Genomic DNA, 20,416 nt, shown 5'->3' on the forward strand with positions numbered 1-20,416 from the left:
AATATAGCATAATAGCCGAAGCCTCGTATACTTGTAAACCAATTTCATATGATAGTGATCCGAATAATTTTAGTCGCTTATTCTATTTAGTACTATAATTAGTGTAGTATTTAATACTTTATACTAAGAGAATTATATTTATTCAGATATGGGGCATCCAAGAGGATAAGTGTTTATTGAGAAACGCATACCGCAAAGTAAAAACGCATCGCGTTGACATACGAACGAAAGTCACAGGATCACTTCCATTTCCATAATGTCACTTAGCTAGGCCCCTTATCAGAAAAAAAATAAGTGCATTGGTAAAAGATAGGTACCAAACATCAACAGTAAAATTAGGTTCACTGTTCATGAATTCGTATCTTTACCCGCTTGGCATTCGTGCTACAATAACGACATAGAAATTACAACCCGACAAATTCGCTTAATTTCCATTAATGACGGTTAATAACAGTTTGTTCATTACACTCGTTCCTTTATTGGCCGTATTTCAAGGGTTACAGTAGCGTTTTCAATTAACAACGTTTCCGTCAGATTTGTGTTCGTTCAACACTAATTTCGATTTGCCTCTCTTTATAAATTAACAATCCTACACACCGGAATTCTGCTTGCTTCCTTTAGGTACCTTATTTCACGGTGAATTACATTTTCAAATATAATACGAAACCTTCCCAATTTATTGAATTAATTAAGGATTAAGGGCTTAAAATCACACATTGCTGTAGCTACATACTCTCTTTATCATGGGATATATATAATGTTGTTTTAGATTATTTTAACGAAATGCTTATAAAGTAACTCGTTGAAAACATCAACTTTATGAGTGTTATTACCATCTTTACTACGTAATATACTTTGTTGGAACCCCTGCACCTGGTCATGTCTTATTTAAGGCGACGTGCTGTATTTAATACCGCCAGGCAAATTTGCCTTCAGGAATAATAACTTCTAACCTCAGAGTAATACGACCGTAATTACCCATTAATGCAACCTGTAGATTGGATTAATGTATTTAATTCTGTTTATTACTTTAATAAGAATACGGCTCTTCTGAAATATCTGATAACAACGTAGGTACTTTTATGGACACTTTTTTACAGCAGACACATGCTTGAACAAATTAGTTCTGCTAACTATTTCAACGGTGATAAAACAATACCGAAAATCAAACTCCATTTGCATCAGGTTCCCTGAACATTTTTTGTTCTAACAAACAATGTCAAATATTTGGACATGCTATGAAATAACAATGATTGCGCAATCATTGCTACATTCGAATAACAATATAGAGTATTTTAGGCTTCAATTGTGGCGCCTACGTATAATGAAGCATAATAATGATTGAACATGACCAGTGATTGTTAATAATCGATCTATTAACATTATTGTTTATTATGCGTTTAGACAAACTGTGTTGTTAAAATTGATACAAATGTTTTCCCCGGCACGAATCCCACGATCTATTAGGGCCCTTCACAAGAGTTGGATTTCTAAAAATCCGTCCTTTGCAAGAGAGCTTACGTATAGGGACGTGATGCCCCTAAATTTTGTAGTTGGCCGAGTTCAGTGGTTTGCATTAATGATTGATCGAGGGCCATCCCTTTTACACTTTTACTTAATTCGATATCTACATTTAAAAATATGAGGGAGGTACTTTGAAGTCCGCTCGGTTCATATTTTAATCTTTATTAAATTGTTTTTTTATTTTATTTAGAAGTACCTACTGTGAGATATATCACCACGTACAACATATTCATTAAACAAATAGCCCGGGCTTTATCGGAACTATTAATTAAGGAGAAACCAAATTTATAGCCGCCATAATTTTAAAAGATTAGCAGACGCTCGCGGAATCCTTATTTAAAATTACATCCTTTGCAAAGCATATTGTATAAGATTTAGTATCAGGGAACAATGGGAATATAGAGATATTGACTGGGAACGTGTGTTCGTAATCCAGGACGCGTGGCGATTTCATTACGACGGCTAATAAGCACTTATTAATGTCGCCCACCGACCCGCTTTCTATGACATAATCGACACCCGCCGTTTCATCTAATATTTATTGCACGTCACACCGAATGACAGCAATTTGATATTACAGCATTAACATGGGAACGGCTGGCCGGAATATATGAAATCGGTTATTGTCTAAATTACAATGAGGTTATTATTGTAATTTATTTAGTGAATTTCTCTAATAATTGTAGTATTAAATTTGGAGCTAATCCAACTAGGTATCGGAAATAGTGGCACAGTTGGTGCTAATAATTCGAATTATCTACAGTCTATTAAACCAATTATTGGATACCGTTTTCAGCGAGTAATATATATTTGCCAAACTCACAAATTACGAGCTTACATAATATTGTAAATTTTCAGTAAGGGTCACGAATCTATACTACCAAAATTATATCTACTCCGGTATAAATACAGTACTAATTTTGATACTAAATAGTGTGTAATTAAGTAGGTATAATGGAAAAAAGAGAACTGCTATCACGGTCAAGAAATGTTCGTTTTTGTTTAGTTTAGTTTTTGTTAACTTGGAAACGAGACCATTTCTTGATTATTCCCAATCAAGCTCTTGTAAGTGTTCTTGTCTTGTCATTCACTCTTCTTTGGTTGTTCTTACTGGATATATTCCCTACACAATCACTATTAACTCTTCATTTATTTCTAGAACCGAACTTCGTTGGCTCCTTCGACGTCGGCGAGTACGTGCTGTTCTTCTTCCGCGAGACGGCAGTGGAGTACATCAACTGTGGCAAGGCGGTGTACTCGCGCGTGGCGCGCGTGTGCAAGCGCGACACCGGCGGCAAGAACATCCTCAGCCAGAACTGGGCCACGTACCTCAAGGCGCGCCTCAACTGCAGCATCCCTGGGGAATTCCCATTCTACTTCAACGAGATACGTGAGTTATAAATAATTATATTGGGGGATGGGATTGGATGAATTAGATAGGAGATAAATGCTATGTTAATGGGTGAATCAACTTTTAGAACACTGATTTCGTGTCCCTAGACTCCCTAGCAAAGAAAAATCGATTTTTCAAAAACCATGTTGATTTTTTACTTTTTTGTTTACACTGGCATTATTGGATGCATAAGTATTTAGTTAACACATTAAAATTAACAAATTGATTAGAACTCATACAAAATTGGTTAAATTTATTTTTACTCTACGATCAATATAATAATAATAATAAAGTTCTTTATACAGATAACTACGATCCACATATTGTTAGTTACATATTTCTTTGATTTACTTATGACTAAGGTTAGTAGGTTTATAATAAACATGTGAATTAAATCAAATTAAATTAAATAGTTAACTAAATTAAATTAAACTGGCGTCTATTCCTGGATCAGCACTGATCGCCTCCACTTGAGACTGCACAGCACCGATTCATGTGCGGATAGTCCAGTCTGCTCGAGATCATTTTCAGGATACTGTTGGTGCTAGCTCTCACCCTGCGCACCAGGGAGGCACATCTCTTTCGTATTGTTGCGTAAAAACAATCTACATGTGCTTCTGCAAACATCCCTGATGCACCACAGGGTCGAGGCAGCCCCATCAGTACCCTAAATGCGTTGTTGTATTGTACTCGGAGGGCATTGTAACCAGTCTTGGTGTATTATATTTTTTTTTATATAACGATAGGCAGGCGTTTGACCACGATCTCACCTGATGGTAAATGATGATGCGGTCTACGGTAGAGCACGCTTACCTATGAGATACCCATTTACCCTAGCCTTGAAGAGACCCAGATTGTACTCATGCGGAAACACAGACTCGGGCAGGGCATTCCACTCCTTGGCAGTTCGCATAAGAAATGTTGAAGCAAAACGCTTCGTGCGTATTTGTGGAATACCTACCATGAAGATATGCCGGAGTGCCGATTGTCTGGTAGTCCGATGGTGGAATGGGGACGGAGGAATAAGGTTGTGCAGTTCCTCGGCACACTCTCCGAAATGTATCCTGTAAAAGATCGTATCTAGTCCACAGGCTGCATGTGTAGAAACTTGTACAGTACGCGCTGAATAGTGTAAGTTTTACGTCACGTGAACATCGTGCAAACCTGCGGGCAATCATATTTGCTCTTCGTATTTAATATTTTAGGGGCTACAGGGTGTTCAAGTTAACAAATCTTAGAACCATGGGTCCAAAAAATATGAAAAAAATCTTAAAATTAAAGCTTAGTAAACCTTTCAAGGAAATCTATAGCAAACCTGATCACTTAATCAGTTTTTGAGTTTTTGCAAAAACTTTATTTGACGGGCGGGTAACTACGGAACCCTACACTGAGCTTGGCCCGGCTAGCTCTTGGCCGGTTTTTTTTTTGCTAGGGAGTCTAGGGACACGAAATCATTGTTCTAAAAATTGATTCACCCAAATCTACTCATCCACACGACTTAAATATATTATATACATAAAAATAAAACTTAAAGTAAATGTTTTTTTAAAGAATTGAGCGATTAAATTTAATCAACGTTGAAAATTGAAAGCTTGCTCAACAAAAGTGTATATAGTGCAGCCTTTTGTTTACGAACTTGTAGTTTCGTTTGCTAACAAAGCTGTGGATGTAAACACCCTCACCTAATCCCTACAGCGAGGGAATCTCAAGCAAACATTCAGTTCCGAACTCAAAAGTGTACGATTCTAACAGTCTAGCCGATTCGTTTGGCACTCCGGTCTTCGCAGACCGTGTTCATCCAATATTAAAGGCGGCGGGAGCCGCCACGGTTTTTCACGCGCCCCGCTACATTCCCTGCATAACTCATGAGAATGTAATAGGAACACTCAAGTGCTCAGTATTTGCTATAGGTGTGTTATTTACATGTCCGTTCAAGCGCCATTAGCAGCGTTTACGCGAGCGTCGCGTAATCGCTCTTTTCGGCGTGGGGATGTTTGTGCCCCGCACAGTTGGGTGCCTCTCTGAATCATGGCTACTCCACGGGGTCGAGACCGTTAGAAGCTGAACTGTCTGTGCTGTTTTCCTTTTGAAGTCTCAATTTGCTTTTTGAAGTTTCCAGGCTTTGACTGTGTTCCGACTAGCACAAAATGCTATTAGAATATGTTGGGTTTACAGGAAGGAAATTGTGTTTTACTTGTAAATAGTAACTTAACTACAAACCTGCTTAGCAGCATATGATGTTTAAATTAATGTGATTCATAAATTAAATTGAGCTCTGATCGTTCTCCTTTGTAAGTATCTATAAGATCTTTAGATATTACAGTAATTTACACACTACACTACACATTATTTTCTTCAGTTTTCAACCGTGAAAATTAATCAGAGCGGTATGCAAGTAAATCATCTAAATCGGCTTTCATGTTAATGTACAGAAACATTAATATTAATTAAGCACAATTAGCTAAACTGCCTTCAAGCTAATTTTGCATTAAATATTTAATTCAGACAAATATACGTAAGACTAATTTGTCTTTGAAATTCGAGTCAAGCATTCGTTAATATTCACTGTTGACATTTATAATTCTAGACACAATTTAAATGGTCTCGACAACTTTTAGTGACAGCGAAGTGTAAAGTTCAGAGCCACAATTACAGTAGTTTAGTAGTCGACTCGCCACTGCCCCGACCCACTAACTAAACTATGAATAGATTATAGATGGCGCCTTTTGTTCCTCGTAGACAGGTGCCATTTCAATTAAGCTATAATTATAATTAAAAGAAACACATTAAGGCTTTTAATCATAGAAAGAAAGATCACTAATTAAAGTTGTTGTATACTTTGTTGTCGTATATCGTATATACAATCAATTATTAATTAGTATTCTAAAAAATAACCACCACCACTATTCTACAAAAGACTTATTTTTATCGCTATTCATACCTTACTCTTTTTTCTTGTATGTCTTTGTGTTCCAATTAAAGAAATTATACCTACCTAATTAGACTACGAGTAGATTTACCTCTACCTAGGTACTTAATATGACTAAATTATGCACATATTCTAATTGATTAAACGGAGCAAAGTTAAGATAGTAAGCCTTTCTCTAGTAACTTCATCGATTAGCAACCTAATTTCTTGACTTTCACTCGGTAAAAAAAAATCACGAACATACAACGTAGGTCTAAAATAAACCTTAAAAAATTGTAACAATTTTTGGATAAAAGCTAAGAATATGAAAATCTTGAAAAGTGCGCAATTTTATTTATAATTGAACTTATTGATTACTTTTTTGTTAAAACTCACTAAAACTTCAAAAACAATTCAAAGACCTGATATCCGCATACCTACCATGAATATACAGTGAGAGTGAGAGAAGAACCTGAAGCCACCTTTTAAAAAAATCAGGCACTGCACGCAATACTATTTGACGTGACGTAGCATCCAAATATCTATTTTACAGTCCGAAATATACGATTGATATTTTATTTTATATATAGTATTTATATATAGTCTTAATCTTAAATTTGTTTGTTGTTTCACAGAGAGCATCTACAAGGTCCCTGGCGATGACAGCCGCTTCTACGGCGTGTTCACAACCGCCTCCACCGGGCTCATGGGCTCCGCCATCTGCACGTTCACCATCGGCGACATCCAGAAAGCCTTCCAGGGCAAGTTCAAGGAGCAGGCCACGTCCAGCTCGGCCTGGCTGCCGGTGATAAGCAGTCGAGTGCCGGAGCCGAGGCCAGGGACATGCGTCAATGACACGTCGTCGCTGCCTGATACTGTGCTCAATTTTATTAGGTATGTTTTATTAGTATTCAGATATTCTTTTATGATTTGAAGGTATAAAAGGCATTCGTGTCCAAAATCAATTTACACAATAAGCAATATTTTTCAATCCTGGTTGCATTCATAGATTACAAATGAACATTTCACAAATGGCTATTTTAATGGCTAATACTAGGAATGACAATTTCCTCAGGGATATATGGCGAGATTTCATAAAATAATTCAAGCCGCTTTCCAGTTCTGAGGTCAGTAGACAATGTTGTTGGCATGTATTTGCATATTCTTAAGAACACATCAATATTTGAAGGAAAAGCTAAAGCAATTTATCGCGCCATACACGTATGAAGTGTTGGAAAACTTCGTTACATGTTTACTTCGTACATAATTGTTTACAAAGCCTTTGTTCAATAAGTACACACGCGCACTTAGAATGTTTAGTTTCCACGGATGGCAAGCTTTACAACGACCATTAATTAATTTGCAAAAATGTCGGGCGCCGGCGAGCGGGAAAAAACAAAAGCCACGGTTATTGTAACCGAGAGTCGGACGTAAACAAAGTTGAAAATCGTCACTTAAAAACGTGGAACACGAGTGCCGCCGGTCTCCGCGATCCCAGAATTCCACGCTCATTGAAATCTACAGACACTTTTATCTGACGACACGTCCTGTTAATTATCCGACGCTCTCACCCCGAGAGCGTTCAATTATTTTTTTTCCCACTTTTTCACGATCCTCATGTGGAAACGTCGAGATTTTAACACTCCACCTGAACCAGTCTGGCGAAAAATAATTTATAAAAATTTTATTCATGCGAGTGAGAGTTTTAATTAAATGAATGAGTATTTTTGTTGTTAACGGTGGAGTAAAGGCTTTTATCTGATGACATTTGCGTCGTGCGACACTGTGATTGTCTGGCGGCGGAGGTCGATTCTGATACAATGTTTATCGAGGTTGTTTCCGCTCGCTCGCGACTCGGCTTTGATATCACCTGACTTCTGTTGTAAAATTATCGTAGGGAGTATAGATACAATGTTGCGAAACACTTCCCGACACCCTCAATTCAATGCAAATAGATATTGCAGTTTCTTGTGGCGGCTGATTTCAAAGGTTTCAATCTCTATACAAGGCGCTTGTCTTGGCACGATCAACACCATAAACAAAGGTACAAGATCGCAAGATGCATGTTGTATTTCGTTATCTGAGGACTTCGTTTGACCGTAAAAATTAAATATATTGCCTTTTTTTAATGAACAAGTATATTTTAATCTGAACTTATCTAAGTTTTTTGCATTGTCATCGAATCAAAATATTCTGACACAATACGAGTATTAAGACGATCAGCCGGCTTAGCCAAGGTGACAATCGCTAACGCTACGAAAGCGAAATGCTTCGTGTCTCTCTATCACTCTTCCCCATTAGTGCGACAGTGACAATTGCGTTTCGATCGCTAAGGAGCGTAAGCGATTTGCATGTTGGCTACGCGGCCTGACCCCTGTAAATAGGTGATACAAAATGTGAATGTGCCAGTTGCTACCTCTACCTTATCAGTTGGCATCTACAAACTTATTTAATTAGGACTTAAATAATGAAATCAGGCAGATGGCCTTTGGGTTTTTTAATACTTAATTTGTTACTAATCATTTTATGATTCTTGTAATCTAATGAAGAAAACTCGCTTTAATATCAGCTAACAATATTCTTTATTATACTAGATCGCACCCGCTCATGGACACCGCGGTATCGCACGAGAACGAAAAGCCAATCTACTACAAGAGAGACCTGTTCTTCACGCGCCTGGTGGTGGACCGCGTCAAGGTCGATATGATGGGCCACCAGCTCGACTACACCGTGTACTATGCTGGCACAAGTAAGTTAATCCATAATAACTATAAAAGAATAGCCACTTACATCTTCGTCTGCGCAGAAGTCGTAAAACTAAGTGGAAATCGAACATAACACTGAGTACAAAATTTCATCGATCCAACGTCTCAGCGAATTGAAATTTTGGATGCTGATCATTTATTATATAAAAAATTTAAGATATATCAAGTTTATTGTTGTATATGTTCTAGCGACCGCTATACTTGATTTTAAGATTTGACTTAACATTTGTTCGAGAACAAACTTCTAGTACATATACCTTATGTTGTCACTTAAGTATTCGTACAGCCTCCAAGTAAGCGTGAGATAATCGATTGTTTTTGGTCTTTACTGTATAAATGGTTTATTTAGTTTGCTTAAACCACTTGAGGTGCATACTCTGTTTGGTACTAGCTGGACCAATAAGCCAATCGCGTTAGATTGTGCAACCTCTCTCCTAATACGAGTATTTGTCTATCTAACTCTATTCTAGTCCCCCTTTAGTTGGGCACTCCACTTGAAACCGCACCGCAGACTACTATTTTTTTTTAACGAGCCTATAAAGTGTCCCACTGCTGGGCAAAGGGCTCCCCCTAGACTTCTAATCTTCCCGATTAACTGCAGCATCCGTCCAGTTGCTGAGAAATGCGTCCAGGTCGTCCTGCCATCTCCTCTTAGGCCAACCATGCCGGCGTTTACGTTGTGTCACCCACTACGTGGCTAGTTTACGTCGTACATGGCCTGCCCAGTCCCACTTTAGCCTGGCGGTTTTGACCCTAACGTCGACGATGCCTGTTTTGGTGCGCAGCATAGTGTTTCGGATCCGGTCGATTCTTTTCACCCCAAGCATGTTGCGCTCCATGACTCTTTGGCAAACCTTCAATTTGGTCTTTTTTTACTCGGTAAGGAATCAATCTATTATCGGACCTTACATATGCCAACCGCCCTACATTATAAATAATAATGTGTCTCATTAATACATATGCGGTTTCAAATTGCAGAATGATGCTCCTACTCATTAAGGCTGTATTTAATGTAAACACACCTTTTCAACCGATGCAAACACAGAGCGTCAGCCAATGACTGCATAAATATATCCACAGTAGCATAGCTGCAATGAAACCAATTATACTTTCGCGCAATTAACCCGCGCGTATGTGTATGGCAAACGTCACGGAACGAGCACTCCAGCCAATCCTGTGCACGGCACAATCACATTCCAAAAGGAGTAGCCACGAACAATAAGTCCGCATTCACTGCCACGGATACGGTAGCACATAAAATTTCATAAAAGCATACGAATTTAAAAACGACAACGCAGAGGGAAATTAAAAAGTGGAGGCGAAAGTGACTCAAAGGCCATAATTCGTCTAGCACGTGACGGCTGGACGTTTGGATTCTCGTCTGGATGCCATTCGGTTGCGCGCACACGGCTATCAAGCAGGGGATTTAGTTGAAAACGTGAAAAACCGATTAAAACATGATTGTTTGTAGCAAAATACCGGACGTTTTCCAAATTTTTGACAGCTTTACGATTTATTGACTAAAAGCATGGACGTAAGCTTTTTTGTGCATTCGAGATAAGCTTGGAATCGGTACAGTGCATTTAAACATAGAAAATCATATCAACAGTGATTTATTTAAGTTTGAAAAAACCAAGTACTCAGACACGTCAGTTCAGTAATACAGAATATTCAACGTAAATGTTTGATTATTATGAAACAACGGTAATTCTTGTAGCGTTAATACAGAAAGCTAGCTCGTAACGCGATTGTACAAGCTCACTCCTATAATGCGATGTAAACTGGGCATAAACTGAGTGGAAACATTATGCTCTGCACTCGCGCCAGCAACGGCTCGCCGGACTCGCGGCCGCACTGAGGCCCAGTTACCACAGATTACCTACCCATTAGAAGGAGAGTATAAGACGCTTTGTCGCTCACCACGGAATAACGCCCTGTCTATACTTTGAATATAAAAGTCTAATCCCTCATTTCAGTTGTATACACGTTTGTAAATAACCTGAAAATTATAAAAATTAAAATCTGCCGCTAAATAAGGGCTGGCCTAGTATAAAATGGTTTTGAGTGGTAAAGCTTCGGGTGTACTCTAAAATTATAAGAATTCCGATGTTTGCTGACCTCAGCTCTTCGTAGAAAATTCATAATGTGGAATCCACAGGAGGCGGTCATTACTCGTCACGCTGCACAAGCCGCATAAATTCCACGCGCCACACCAAACAACGCCTCCAAGTGGTAATTTTCGCCCATGTTGTTGCAATTTTCACCAATTTTCCCAGCAAAATCGTTCCAACCCGACCGCCTTCCCGTAACACTGCAGAGTGGATTAAACTCACGTAGATATCTAACGAAGGGGGGGTTCGTTTACGGAACAACTTTTCCAAAAGGAGAGCTACGTTTGAGTTGGCGTTTGAAATGCTTGTGTGTAGAATATTAAATTGTTTAAACGTTCCCTTTGACGTTCCCTCCCGAGCTATATCCACGTACCGTAATAATTACTTTAACTTATCTACACAATGTTACGATTATTATTTACACAATGTTACGATACAGCATCGCTTCCTCGTTCCGAACGCCCCCCTCATTACTCTGGCTTCTACAATAGTGTTTAATGCATTAGCCACCGGCACATTGCAATAAATACTCCCGCCGTGTACTTAAACCGCAAAGAGAAAGAAAAAGTAAATCCCCAAAAACTCGATGTTCTCGTACTTTACGCCGCTATTATTTACACTCGAGCGCAAAATAAGTTGCACGAAATTCCGGCCGTCACAAAGAGCTCGAGGCGTCCCGTGAAAAAGGACAGTTTACTCTTTCAATAAAGAATATGCTCGTGTACTAGCGTCTGCGAGTATATTGCCTCCCCGCTTAGCCCATTTTGAGTGCTTACCGCGTTATAATATGCATTAAACTGCACCGGCAGAGGCGGAAAGTTGCCGCGGCGCTCGAGGTGCTACCAGACAATGAGAAACGACCGCGTGATGCTCCTGCATTGCGGCCTGCGTCGCGGCGCGCGGGCGGGCGACGCGCGTTTATCCTTTCATTTCGTTTGTTTTATCACGCCTAAATCACTGTTGCTACAACTTTGAAACGTCCTCGTCTCCCCGCTCGATAAAAGTTTGACAGCGTCTGTCTTGTGCACACCCAGGCACGTGTTTGCCAGTGAAAGGGAACCGAGGTATCAAAGACGTTAAGAGTATTTAGAAGTTAAGGAAGTTAATTAAATTCCCCGAGTTAGACGTCAACGCCGAGACTCTTTAGTATCAAGGGCGCCTTTGTAAACAAATGAAGAACATATTAATGTTTGCATATCGGGCGAACACAGGCCCTACAACAAAATGTGTTGTGTTTATGCGCACCTATCAACATTTAAATAGGAACTCGAAATGTAATTATGAGGCGCCTTCGTATAATGTATGTCACGGCGCACATTCGCAATAACATCCATTAAGAAACTCCTGAATATTAAATACTTATTTGGTTCCTACATTATCAACTTCTCACACTTGAGTATTTGAAATAGCTTTTATGTTTCCTCCTGTTAGAAGCGATACAATTTATGGCGTACGACGGGTAGAGTAAACTTTTCAAATGGCGAAACAATTTCCCAAATCGGTCGCGCAGTTTCCTGAATTACCTCGCATAAACAAACGAACTCCCAAACTATTCGACTTGTACGTAATCCTCTCAGACACCGGAACTTATAATATGGGAAGATTTGTTACTTAATAACTGTTCCAGGGACGATATTATGAGAAAGCCGTAATTGATTTATAATTGAATGTTGCGAGATACCTCTATGTAATGGAACTATTGCTATTTATTAAGTAGGTAATATAAACTTAGGGCTTTAAACTGAGCATTATGATTGATATTCAACGTTGCCACCAAACCGGTCGATCGACCGTCGGACTTCACTGATACCAAATTGTGAATGAGAAGGTCAAAAGCAAAAGAAGATCATTTTTTATCTTTATTTTTCTACATAATTTCCTTCTTTTCTATACATTTTATGTACCTTATTTTTAATCCTTCTAAAAAAAATACTTTGTCTCGAAATGATTCACAGCAATCATTATCGCGTTATTGTCATCAAATTTAGTTCCAAGGATGTGCTCCTTTAATTTTGGAAATAAGTGAAAATTACTCGGAGTTAAAGTCTGGCGGGTAGGGATAACAGATATAGTGTCTTTGTTAATTTGGTTTAATATTCGTGGGACTCATTTTTCTGATGCTGTTTTAATCTCAATACATCTTTGAAGGTTGACTGCCCTAGGGCAGACCCTAATTAATGATTTCATTTAGTATTGTACCAAATGAAATCAGTAGTCAGGGTCTCTACATATTTACAGCTAGATCCGCCTCTTTTAAATTCAGCAACCCAGTAAGCGATCGTGGAATAGAGTACAGCATCAGTGCCAACACTCTCTTGAATATCCAAAAAAATCTTTGTTAGACTTTTCTTTTAGAGACGTATGTACAAATGTAGTGCATACTTGATTTCCATCGTATTTTCTCGGAAACATTCGTATTTTTCATGCTACTTCACTCAATGTTAGTACTTTTTGTACCGAGACTGACTAGAAAATGGAAAATAGTTATGCACTACAATTGTACTATTTTTTTTTTCTTCCATAATTGGACTTACTAACCGACTTGTTTCACAAAATAAGAACAGTTTAAATCGCTACGTATTCCTCACAATAGCAATTACAGCCAGCCGCGCAGGTTACGAATCAATCAACGCTGTCGCATATCCAACGTGTACCCAAAAACAACGACGAGCCAAGCTCAGCAATTAGCCGCAAGAAATCAAATTGCAGACACGCGCTACGCTTTGATATGTGCATGCTGCCCGGTGGTACTATTAAAAACGATTTAAAATTCACAGTCGGCTTAACGGCCCAGTCCGCACAGTTGGAAAATTCATAGCTATTTGATGACATAATTATGGAAGCTCAGAGTTGCCAAACGCTATGTCCTTTGATGTTTTGAAATGTAGTTACCAGCGTTTGGAAACGGCGAGCGGTCTGTGTGCTGCTCACGTTAACCCTGCTCCTGATTTTGTCATAATATGGCTAACAAATATTTGCAATAAACCCGTATATGGAACATTATGTTACGGCCGGTATTTGATGTAAATGTAGTGCTTGCTCGATAACGCTCAAATTATGGACAATGCGCTGACCTGATTTTAAAGTACCTGGTTACCGCATCGACTATAAAATTAGGTGTTACCTGCGCTATATTGTACTACATAGTTGATATTTAAATAAGTACGCTACTTTGTTACATGTTCCACGGTCCATAATATTTATTTACGAGAAAAGTGTTCGCCACAAAGTTAGCGCACGCAATATTTCTGCTCTGCAGCCTAGGCGCTTTAAGTTCGAAATATTTATACCGCCATTGAAGTAATGTAGGCGATAACTCACAAAATAAGTTCCCATGCATAGATCATAGCGATACAGTTAGGATACTGGCGCTTACAAGTATCGGAAACCCATTTGGCTAAGTGCATGAAGTCCAAGTTTTGCCATAAACATGAAATGCGGACCGCGCAAAATGATATGCTAAGGTATGGTTGAGGTATCGTACCATCCGAAATACGTACAGAGGCTTACGCGGCAATTGATGGGATCGCTCACAGTTTCTGCATAACTTGTGCGAAGAGCGCAAACTTTTCGGGAGAAAATTTAGTCCGGCCACGTCGAGCCAGCCTCTAATGGAAACGACTATAAGTAACTCTTTATTTAAACGCTGTGCCCAACGAATATCTTTATCTGAGATTCTTTTCTATCATGAACATATACATCTACAGGGCTGCTACGTAGTACCTCGTTCAGATTGCGACTTTTGTATGGAAATTTACATACAGTGTACCGTGGTGTTCTTGATTATATATGTACTAGTATTATTATATAAGATGCTAACAAATTAGTTGCCAATATTTTTACAGCTGATAGTACTCGGCTCCTGGAGCATATTTAAAAATATAAATTATTATAGGTGTTCAATGTTACGGCTACCGTGGCGGTGTAGTGCGTCTGGTATGTTTGCCGAGAACAGAGTAGATGACTTTTACGCTATAATGCGTAAAAGGCACTGGTCGTTTGTCGGGAGAGTGAGTGAATCGGCGAACAGCATTGTTAAAGAAGTGTATGCAACCTGCTACTATATGAGCAAGGTTTCCCCGCTGCACCTATTTAATTAGCTTTAATTTTAGCCTAGAGAAATTTAATTGTATATTTAATTTAATTGTATATTTGCGTTATTGTAATTTAATGGGTTGATACCTGAATAAATAACATTTTTATTTATTTATTTTATTTATGATGTTTTTGACGAAAATTGGAAAACAAAGTTCCTAAGTCAAAATAACCTGTTAATGAGATAATTAAATGAGACGCTGATTGAACAGATTCTAGAACATAATTTACCTAACTCTTAACTATGGCCACTTGATTTAAGACAAACAATTGTTCACATGACAGGAAGTGTTAAACTTAAAAAAGATGACTTTTACATATTTTTCTTTGTTCGGTAAATGAAAACAAAACGCAACATCTGAAAAGTTTTCTTAATTAATATTTAACGTTAATTCACAAAATAACTAAAAATACAAAAAAAAAATTGTTTTAATGTACCATCTCTTAAAATATCGGTAATTTGTTAGCACCTTATATATTCTTTGTGCAGCACCCTAAGGTGGTCTCAGCTGTCACGACCTGGGTGTCTCAAAGCCCAGCTACATTGACGTGCATGCCGCCGCAGGACCAAACTGAACAATATTTATCGCCCACCCGCGATACGATGCTCCGGAACGGAATTTCCAAGTAATTTATAGTTTGTAACACCTTTAGCTTGCCCGTACTGCGAGCTGCCTCTATCGCTCCTGCACATAAAGGATATGGTAAAGCAAGCACCTGGGTCCGTGTTAAAAACTTTGATAACTCATGTAGCATCATTATTTTCACAACAGTGCCGACATTATTATTGATAGCTATATTTTAGCTCAGTAATTGTATCCATACCCTTTTAACCCCTTAGGATTTAAATTTCCAGGCTTCATTAAGGCCAGCTCACTAAAATATCATATTATTAGGTTTACCGGTTTAACCCCAGGGATCGCGTTGCAGTGTAGCGGTTACTACTCGTATCGTGCCAAGATTTTAACGATCTGTTTACATGACCGAAACAATTGTGGTTCGCAAACAAGTGTCATAATAAGTTTCAATTGCCAGAAAATGAAATACCGTTTTGGCACATGATTCGCGGGGCGATTCGCAAAACGATTGCGCCTTCACACAAACACAAGCAATTAGTTATGCCGGTAATTAGCATTCGAATCGCGTTCAACGAAAATAAACATTGATTTTTTATTCCCCCAAAACTGGAGGGAGGCCGCGGTCCCGGGCGGGTTTGAGAATACTAATGTGTTCAGTTTGGAACGCTTATTCGCGCCCCGCTAACGGCACCCAACGTTTTTTGCATAAAACATCTCATCAAAGGATTGCTTAGGACCCACAGTATATTGAATATCAAAAGGTGCGCCGAGAAAGTTTCGAAGAGGGCGCGGCCGCGGCATCCCTAATGCTGGCCACCGAGAAAGCCTGCTTTAAAAATACACCTTTGGAACGTGTTTGGAATAACGACCTTCCATCGCAAATATAACATTTATGGGATAAATAACCGGTGAGTCATTTGTTTTGATATTTCGCCAAAATACAATGTAAAAACGTTTCTTTTTCCAGGGTGTGGGAAAAAATTAGAAGCTTATAAAAGTGATAATACCAAATAACGTTCTTATAAGAAGAAGAAATTTTAGTTTTCTGTCATTTATGTGTGCGCTGGATCGGGACAAGTGGCGTTCTATCGTTTCGGAGGCCAAGATTCTTTTTGGATCGCTGAGCCAAAGCAGTTAGTTAGTTAGTTTAGTTAGTCATTTATGTCGCTTAAAAATGGAAATACCAAATGGTTTTTGGTTTGTAGTTGAAACAACAAAATCATTGTCATTTAAATATGCTATTGTATCTTGTGGTACTTTGCTTTGAACCTTTTCAATACCTCTAAACAATTGAAGAAAGTTTAGTTTAGTTTAGTCGCGCTATTAACTGCTATCAAAACTTTGCCTCATAACAGAACGTGTTATGACAGTAACAGACAATTATTCATATCGATTGGAGACATACATTTTCAAACGGGTCAGGGAGCTGCGGGCCTATCCATTTGATAGTCACATAAAATTTCGAGCGACGAATCTCGTAAAAGTGGGCCGAATGCTCGTGGCATGGACTGCCTCCTTTGGACTCCATATTATGGTGTATTTAGGAAAAGTCACGATCATATCAAACCGCTCTTATACTCGTAGAATTCGTCGCGAGATTCACCACTCAGTCTTTCTACATTATTTATACAGTTTTGTTGATACATATATAAATAATTCACATAAACATGGATGCAATTCAAATAGCAGTCGCGCTTTTGCACTAAATGAATATAGTATCAACTACGTGAGTCGTCTTATATGCTCCATTAATCGTGACAGTGATCTGTGGTCCGTAGACAAACGTTAAAAAGCCGCGCTTCTCGATTTACGGCGTCTATAAAATACATATTGCGAATCGCGATAAAACGGCCCTGCCGAATTCGTTCCAACTGCTAATCGCGGAATTTATCCAACCCCACTTACAAAAACGAATAAATTTCTAACGATCTTCATTTTGCCCGCACGATTTTCTATTACGTTTGATATGTTCGAGTTATGAGAATGCCAAAGATAAGGGGAAATCCGTGAGAACCAATCAAGTTTCGGGTGCGTCGTAAAATTGAAAAACTACGCACTTATCGGCACGGGTTAAGTTACGAGGACAAGGTTAATTTTATTAATGTTGTTATTCTGAATTCTAAGCCTAATGTGTGTGAGTCGTAGCAGTTAATTTGGTTCCTGTCGAGAATCATGTCCGATAAACACAATATATATGCCACCGTAAGATTGTGCACCCGTTAATTTATAATCTAACGTAGGTTAGGTTAGGTTAGTTTGTAATCTAACTACCGTCAGTTTATAATGTAACTAGCGAGATTATAAACTGACGAGTGTTTACAATTTTACATTTATAAGAAAACAAATGAACATTACATATTTTTTATACACAGTATTTATACATACATATAAAATAACATATTTTACGAAACATATTAAATGAGATCTACAATATTGTAACGTTGGTGAAGAGGGTGATTCACCTTTACTCGTGCCGGAACGCCAACAACCCGCGCAAAGTCATAGCCATCGGTAACAGGTAAATCTATACGTTAAACTCGGCCCTTGTATGAAAAGCAATAAAGAGGTTACAGCTACTTTGTGTTTGGAATTTATACCACTTGGAGGAATAAAACTTATATTGTTCGGGGATCGCAAAAAAGTTTTCACTTAGGCCTGTCGAAGCGAAATCTTTATTGGATTGCGGGATTATTTCTTTTGAGACGGCTTTCTCGGGCCCTGTGCCCGTTTGTGTGGAAAATATGAAAAGATAATTAAAGAATTTTGTTTACGCCTTCGCGTATTTGTTCGATATTCATCCGTTCTTAATTCGATTTAATTCACTTCTTAAGAGGGATTTTATTTATGAAGATGGAAACGCCTCGAGGATCTTTTGACTAAGTTAATAAGATAAAAGTATATTCTAGGTAGTATTCGTAGCAATGAATGAGTAAATTATTTAAATCTGATAAAAAATAGGTTATGAAACCAATAAAGCATCTAATTAACATTTTTAACACTTGTCAGGACTTACCCGTAAATTAAATGATATTAACTAGACATACCTGTTGCAAATTGTTTACGAAATTTTAACGCACACAAAAAACTGAATTTATATCCTGTTATTATAATTTGAATATGTCTTCAGTGCATTTAAGGGTATTAAAAATATCATGAAGTGCGTAGGTAATTGAACGAAGCGTTAGCGAAAATCTCCGTTTTGACTCGCGCAATCTGTTTTCATATGTTGGGATGTTCTCCACTGCAGGCCGTATTTCTCAAACAATCTTCGTGAAATTTCGTGAGCAGATTCTATAATGAAATAGTTTTTTTTGTATGTTCAGTTTTCATAAATTTTACAGAATGCGGAAATTAGCATAACGGACTTAAGCACACAAGTGAAATCACTCTCATAGAGACACTAGTAATAATACGGCAGTAAGAACATCTATTCGTGTGCACGTGCACGCATTTACTAATATTTTTCAGATATGTACGTATTTAATTTAATTTGTAATAATTTATTAACGCATGTGGAGAATGGGTATTTAGCTTTTTATTTAATTATGTACTTATGTCAATGCCTAGTGCCTTCAACGCTTACTTATTAGTCGATGTACCACCAACAGTGGCAGCGCTAGACGTCGGCGATGTCGGCGACCACCGACGGCCTCGTTGCTTTGCTCGCAAAAACTTATGAAATTACAAAAAAAAACTCAACAAAAAAAAAATTGTCGCTGACGCCCATATTTCGCTTAGTGCCGCCACTAATCTCCCAATATTTATTTATATTTATTATATCTTTTCCTTATCAAGTTGATTATTCCAGCAACCCGAGTGTGGGATTGTTTAATTATTTCGCTCAGGCCGGGCGTGATCGGGAAATTAATGACCACGGCGAAATCTCCGCGCCGCTTTAGAGATCGTATGTTCGTGTCACTGTTTCAATGTTAGTAATTAGACATGCCACAGATTATATAGATACTATAGTAGTAGTAGAAATTACACAACGGTTATAATTCTAAAATTAATAAATGAATTTTGTATATCTTGCAGTATTTTGTTTTTATATACATATTATAAAAACGTAACTTAAGAAGAAAATTAAAAAAAAAAAGAATCAATCAACAAACTCAACTGTTTACCTAAATACCGTTTTTTGTTTAGAAAATAATACAATCGAAACGGTATATCCGACTAAAATCAAAATTATAGAATTACCTACTTAAAAATTATTTGTTCACAGATAAGATGTCGCTTTCCTATAAATTTATATCAAATTGAACTCAAAGGGCGCTGGTTAATCATTGCATATAGTGTGTACGTATGCATATAGTGCATGTGTATACGTGCTTTTCCTTTCTCTCTTCAATTACCGACCAGATCATTTGACGTTTAGTAAGGAATAAATAGTTAGTTTAAGCCGTTGAGTTCTACGACTGTCTCTATAGTCTAAATTTTATTCAGGCGGAATTAATGTAAACAAACTTACGTCATTGTCAAAGTCTCATGTCAGGAGACCTCACGGTGTGGCCCCGTAGAAACTGTAGGTATTATTTAAAATCGGGATTACCTGTGTCAACTGATACTAAATGTTCACAAATTTACATTACTGTTAAAGTTAATAGGAGCTCTCTGCATTAGCCCGTAAGAAATATAACATGGAGGTTGTTACAATTTTCCTCGAACTGTAATGCACAAAATTAATTTAAGAAAATTATCAACTTTAACTCAACACGAGAAATAATTAGGTACTGCAATTGGGTGAAAAGTTAATAATCATCGGTGAACACAAAGAAAACTTAATTAACCTCGTCTTTTTATAAATCAATTAAAAATGTATCAGTTAAAGAATGTAACTAAATAGCCATTATGGAAGCACTCAATCTCGAACTTTTGTGAAATGAGCAATTTGAAGCGGCCGCAACTTGGTCGCCCGGGTGTGTCCAGACAGTAATAGCAGTGCAATAAATAAATTAAATTGCGTGTTTATGTAAAAATTAAGTTTTCTAATTAGAGCTCTGTTCAGTATGGTGATGGTGGGCATCCAAAGACGAAAATAA

General features: G+C 38.0%; 1 protein-coding gene across 2 annotated transcripts in view; it reads left to right on the plus strand.

Moving 5' to 3' along the window:
- The window catches only part of LOC133525690 (semaphorin-2A), a 458,429-nt gene that overhangs the window by 424,741 nt on the left and 13,272 nt on the right, over nucleotides 1-20,416 (plus strand). For both annotated transcript variants that reach the window (XM_061862038.1, XM_061862037.1), the window contains 3 exons: nucleotides 2,684-2,914; nucleotides 6,461-6,719; nucleotides 8,420-8,574. In XM_061862038.1, coding sequence (XP_061718022.1) covers nucleotides 2,684-2,914; nucleotides 6,461-6,719; nucleotides 8,420-8,574 — 645 coding nt within the window. The remainder of the gene's footprint in view (nucleotides 1-2,683; nucleotides 2,915-6,460; nucleotides 6,720-8,419; nucleotides 8,575-20,416) is intronic.

This window comes from Cydia pomonella, chromosome 15 (genome assembly GCF_033807575.1).
Source record: "Cydia pomonella isolate Wapato2018A chromosome 15, ilCydPomo1, whole genome shotgun sequence".
In the NCBI taxonomy this organism is placed as follows: Eukaryota; Metazoa; Arthropoda; class Insecta; order Lepidoptera; family Tortricidae; genus Cydia; species Cydia pomonella.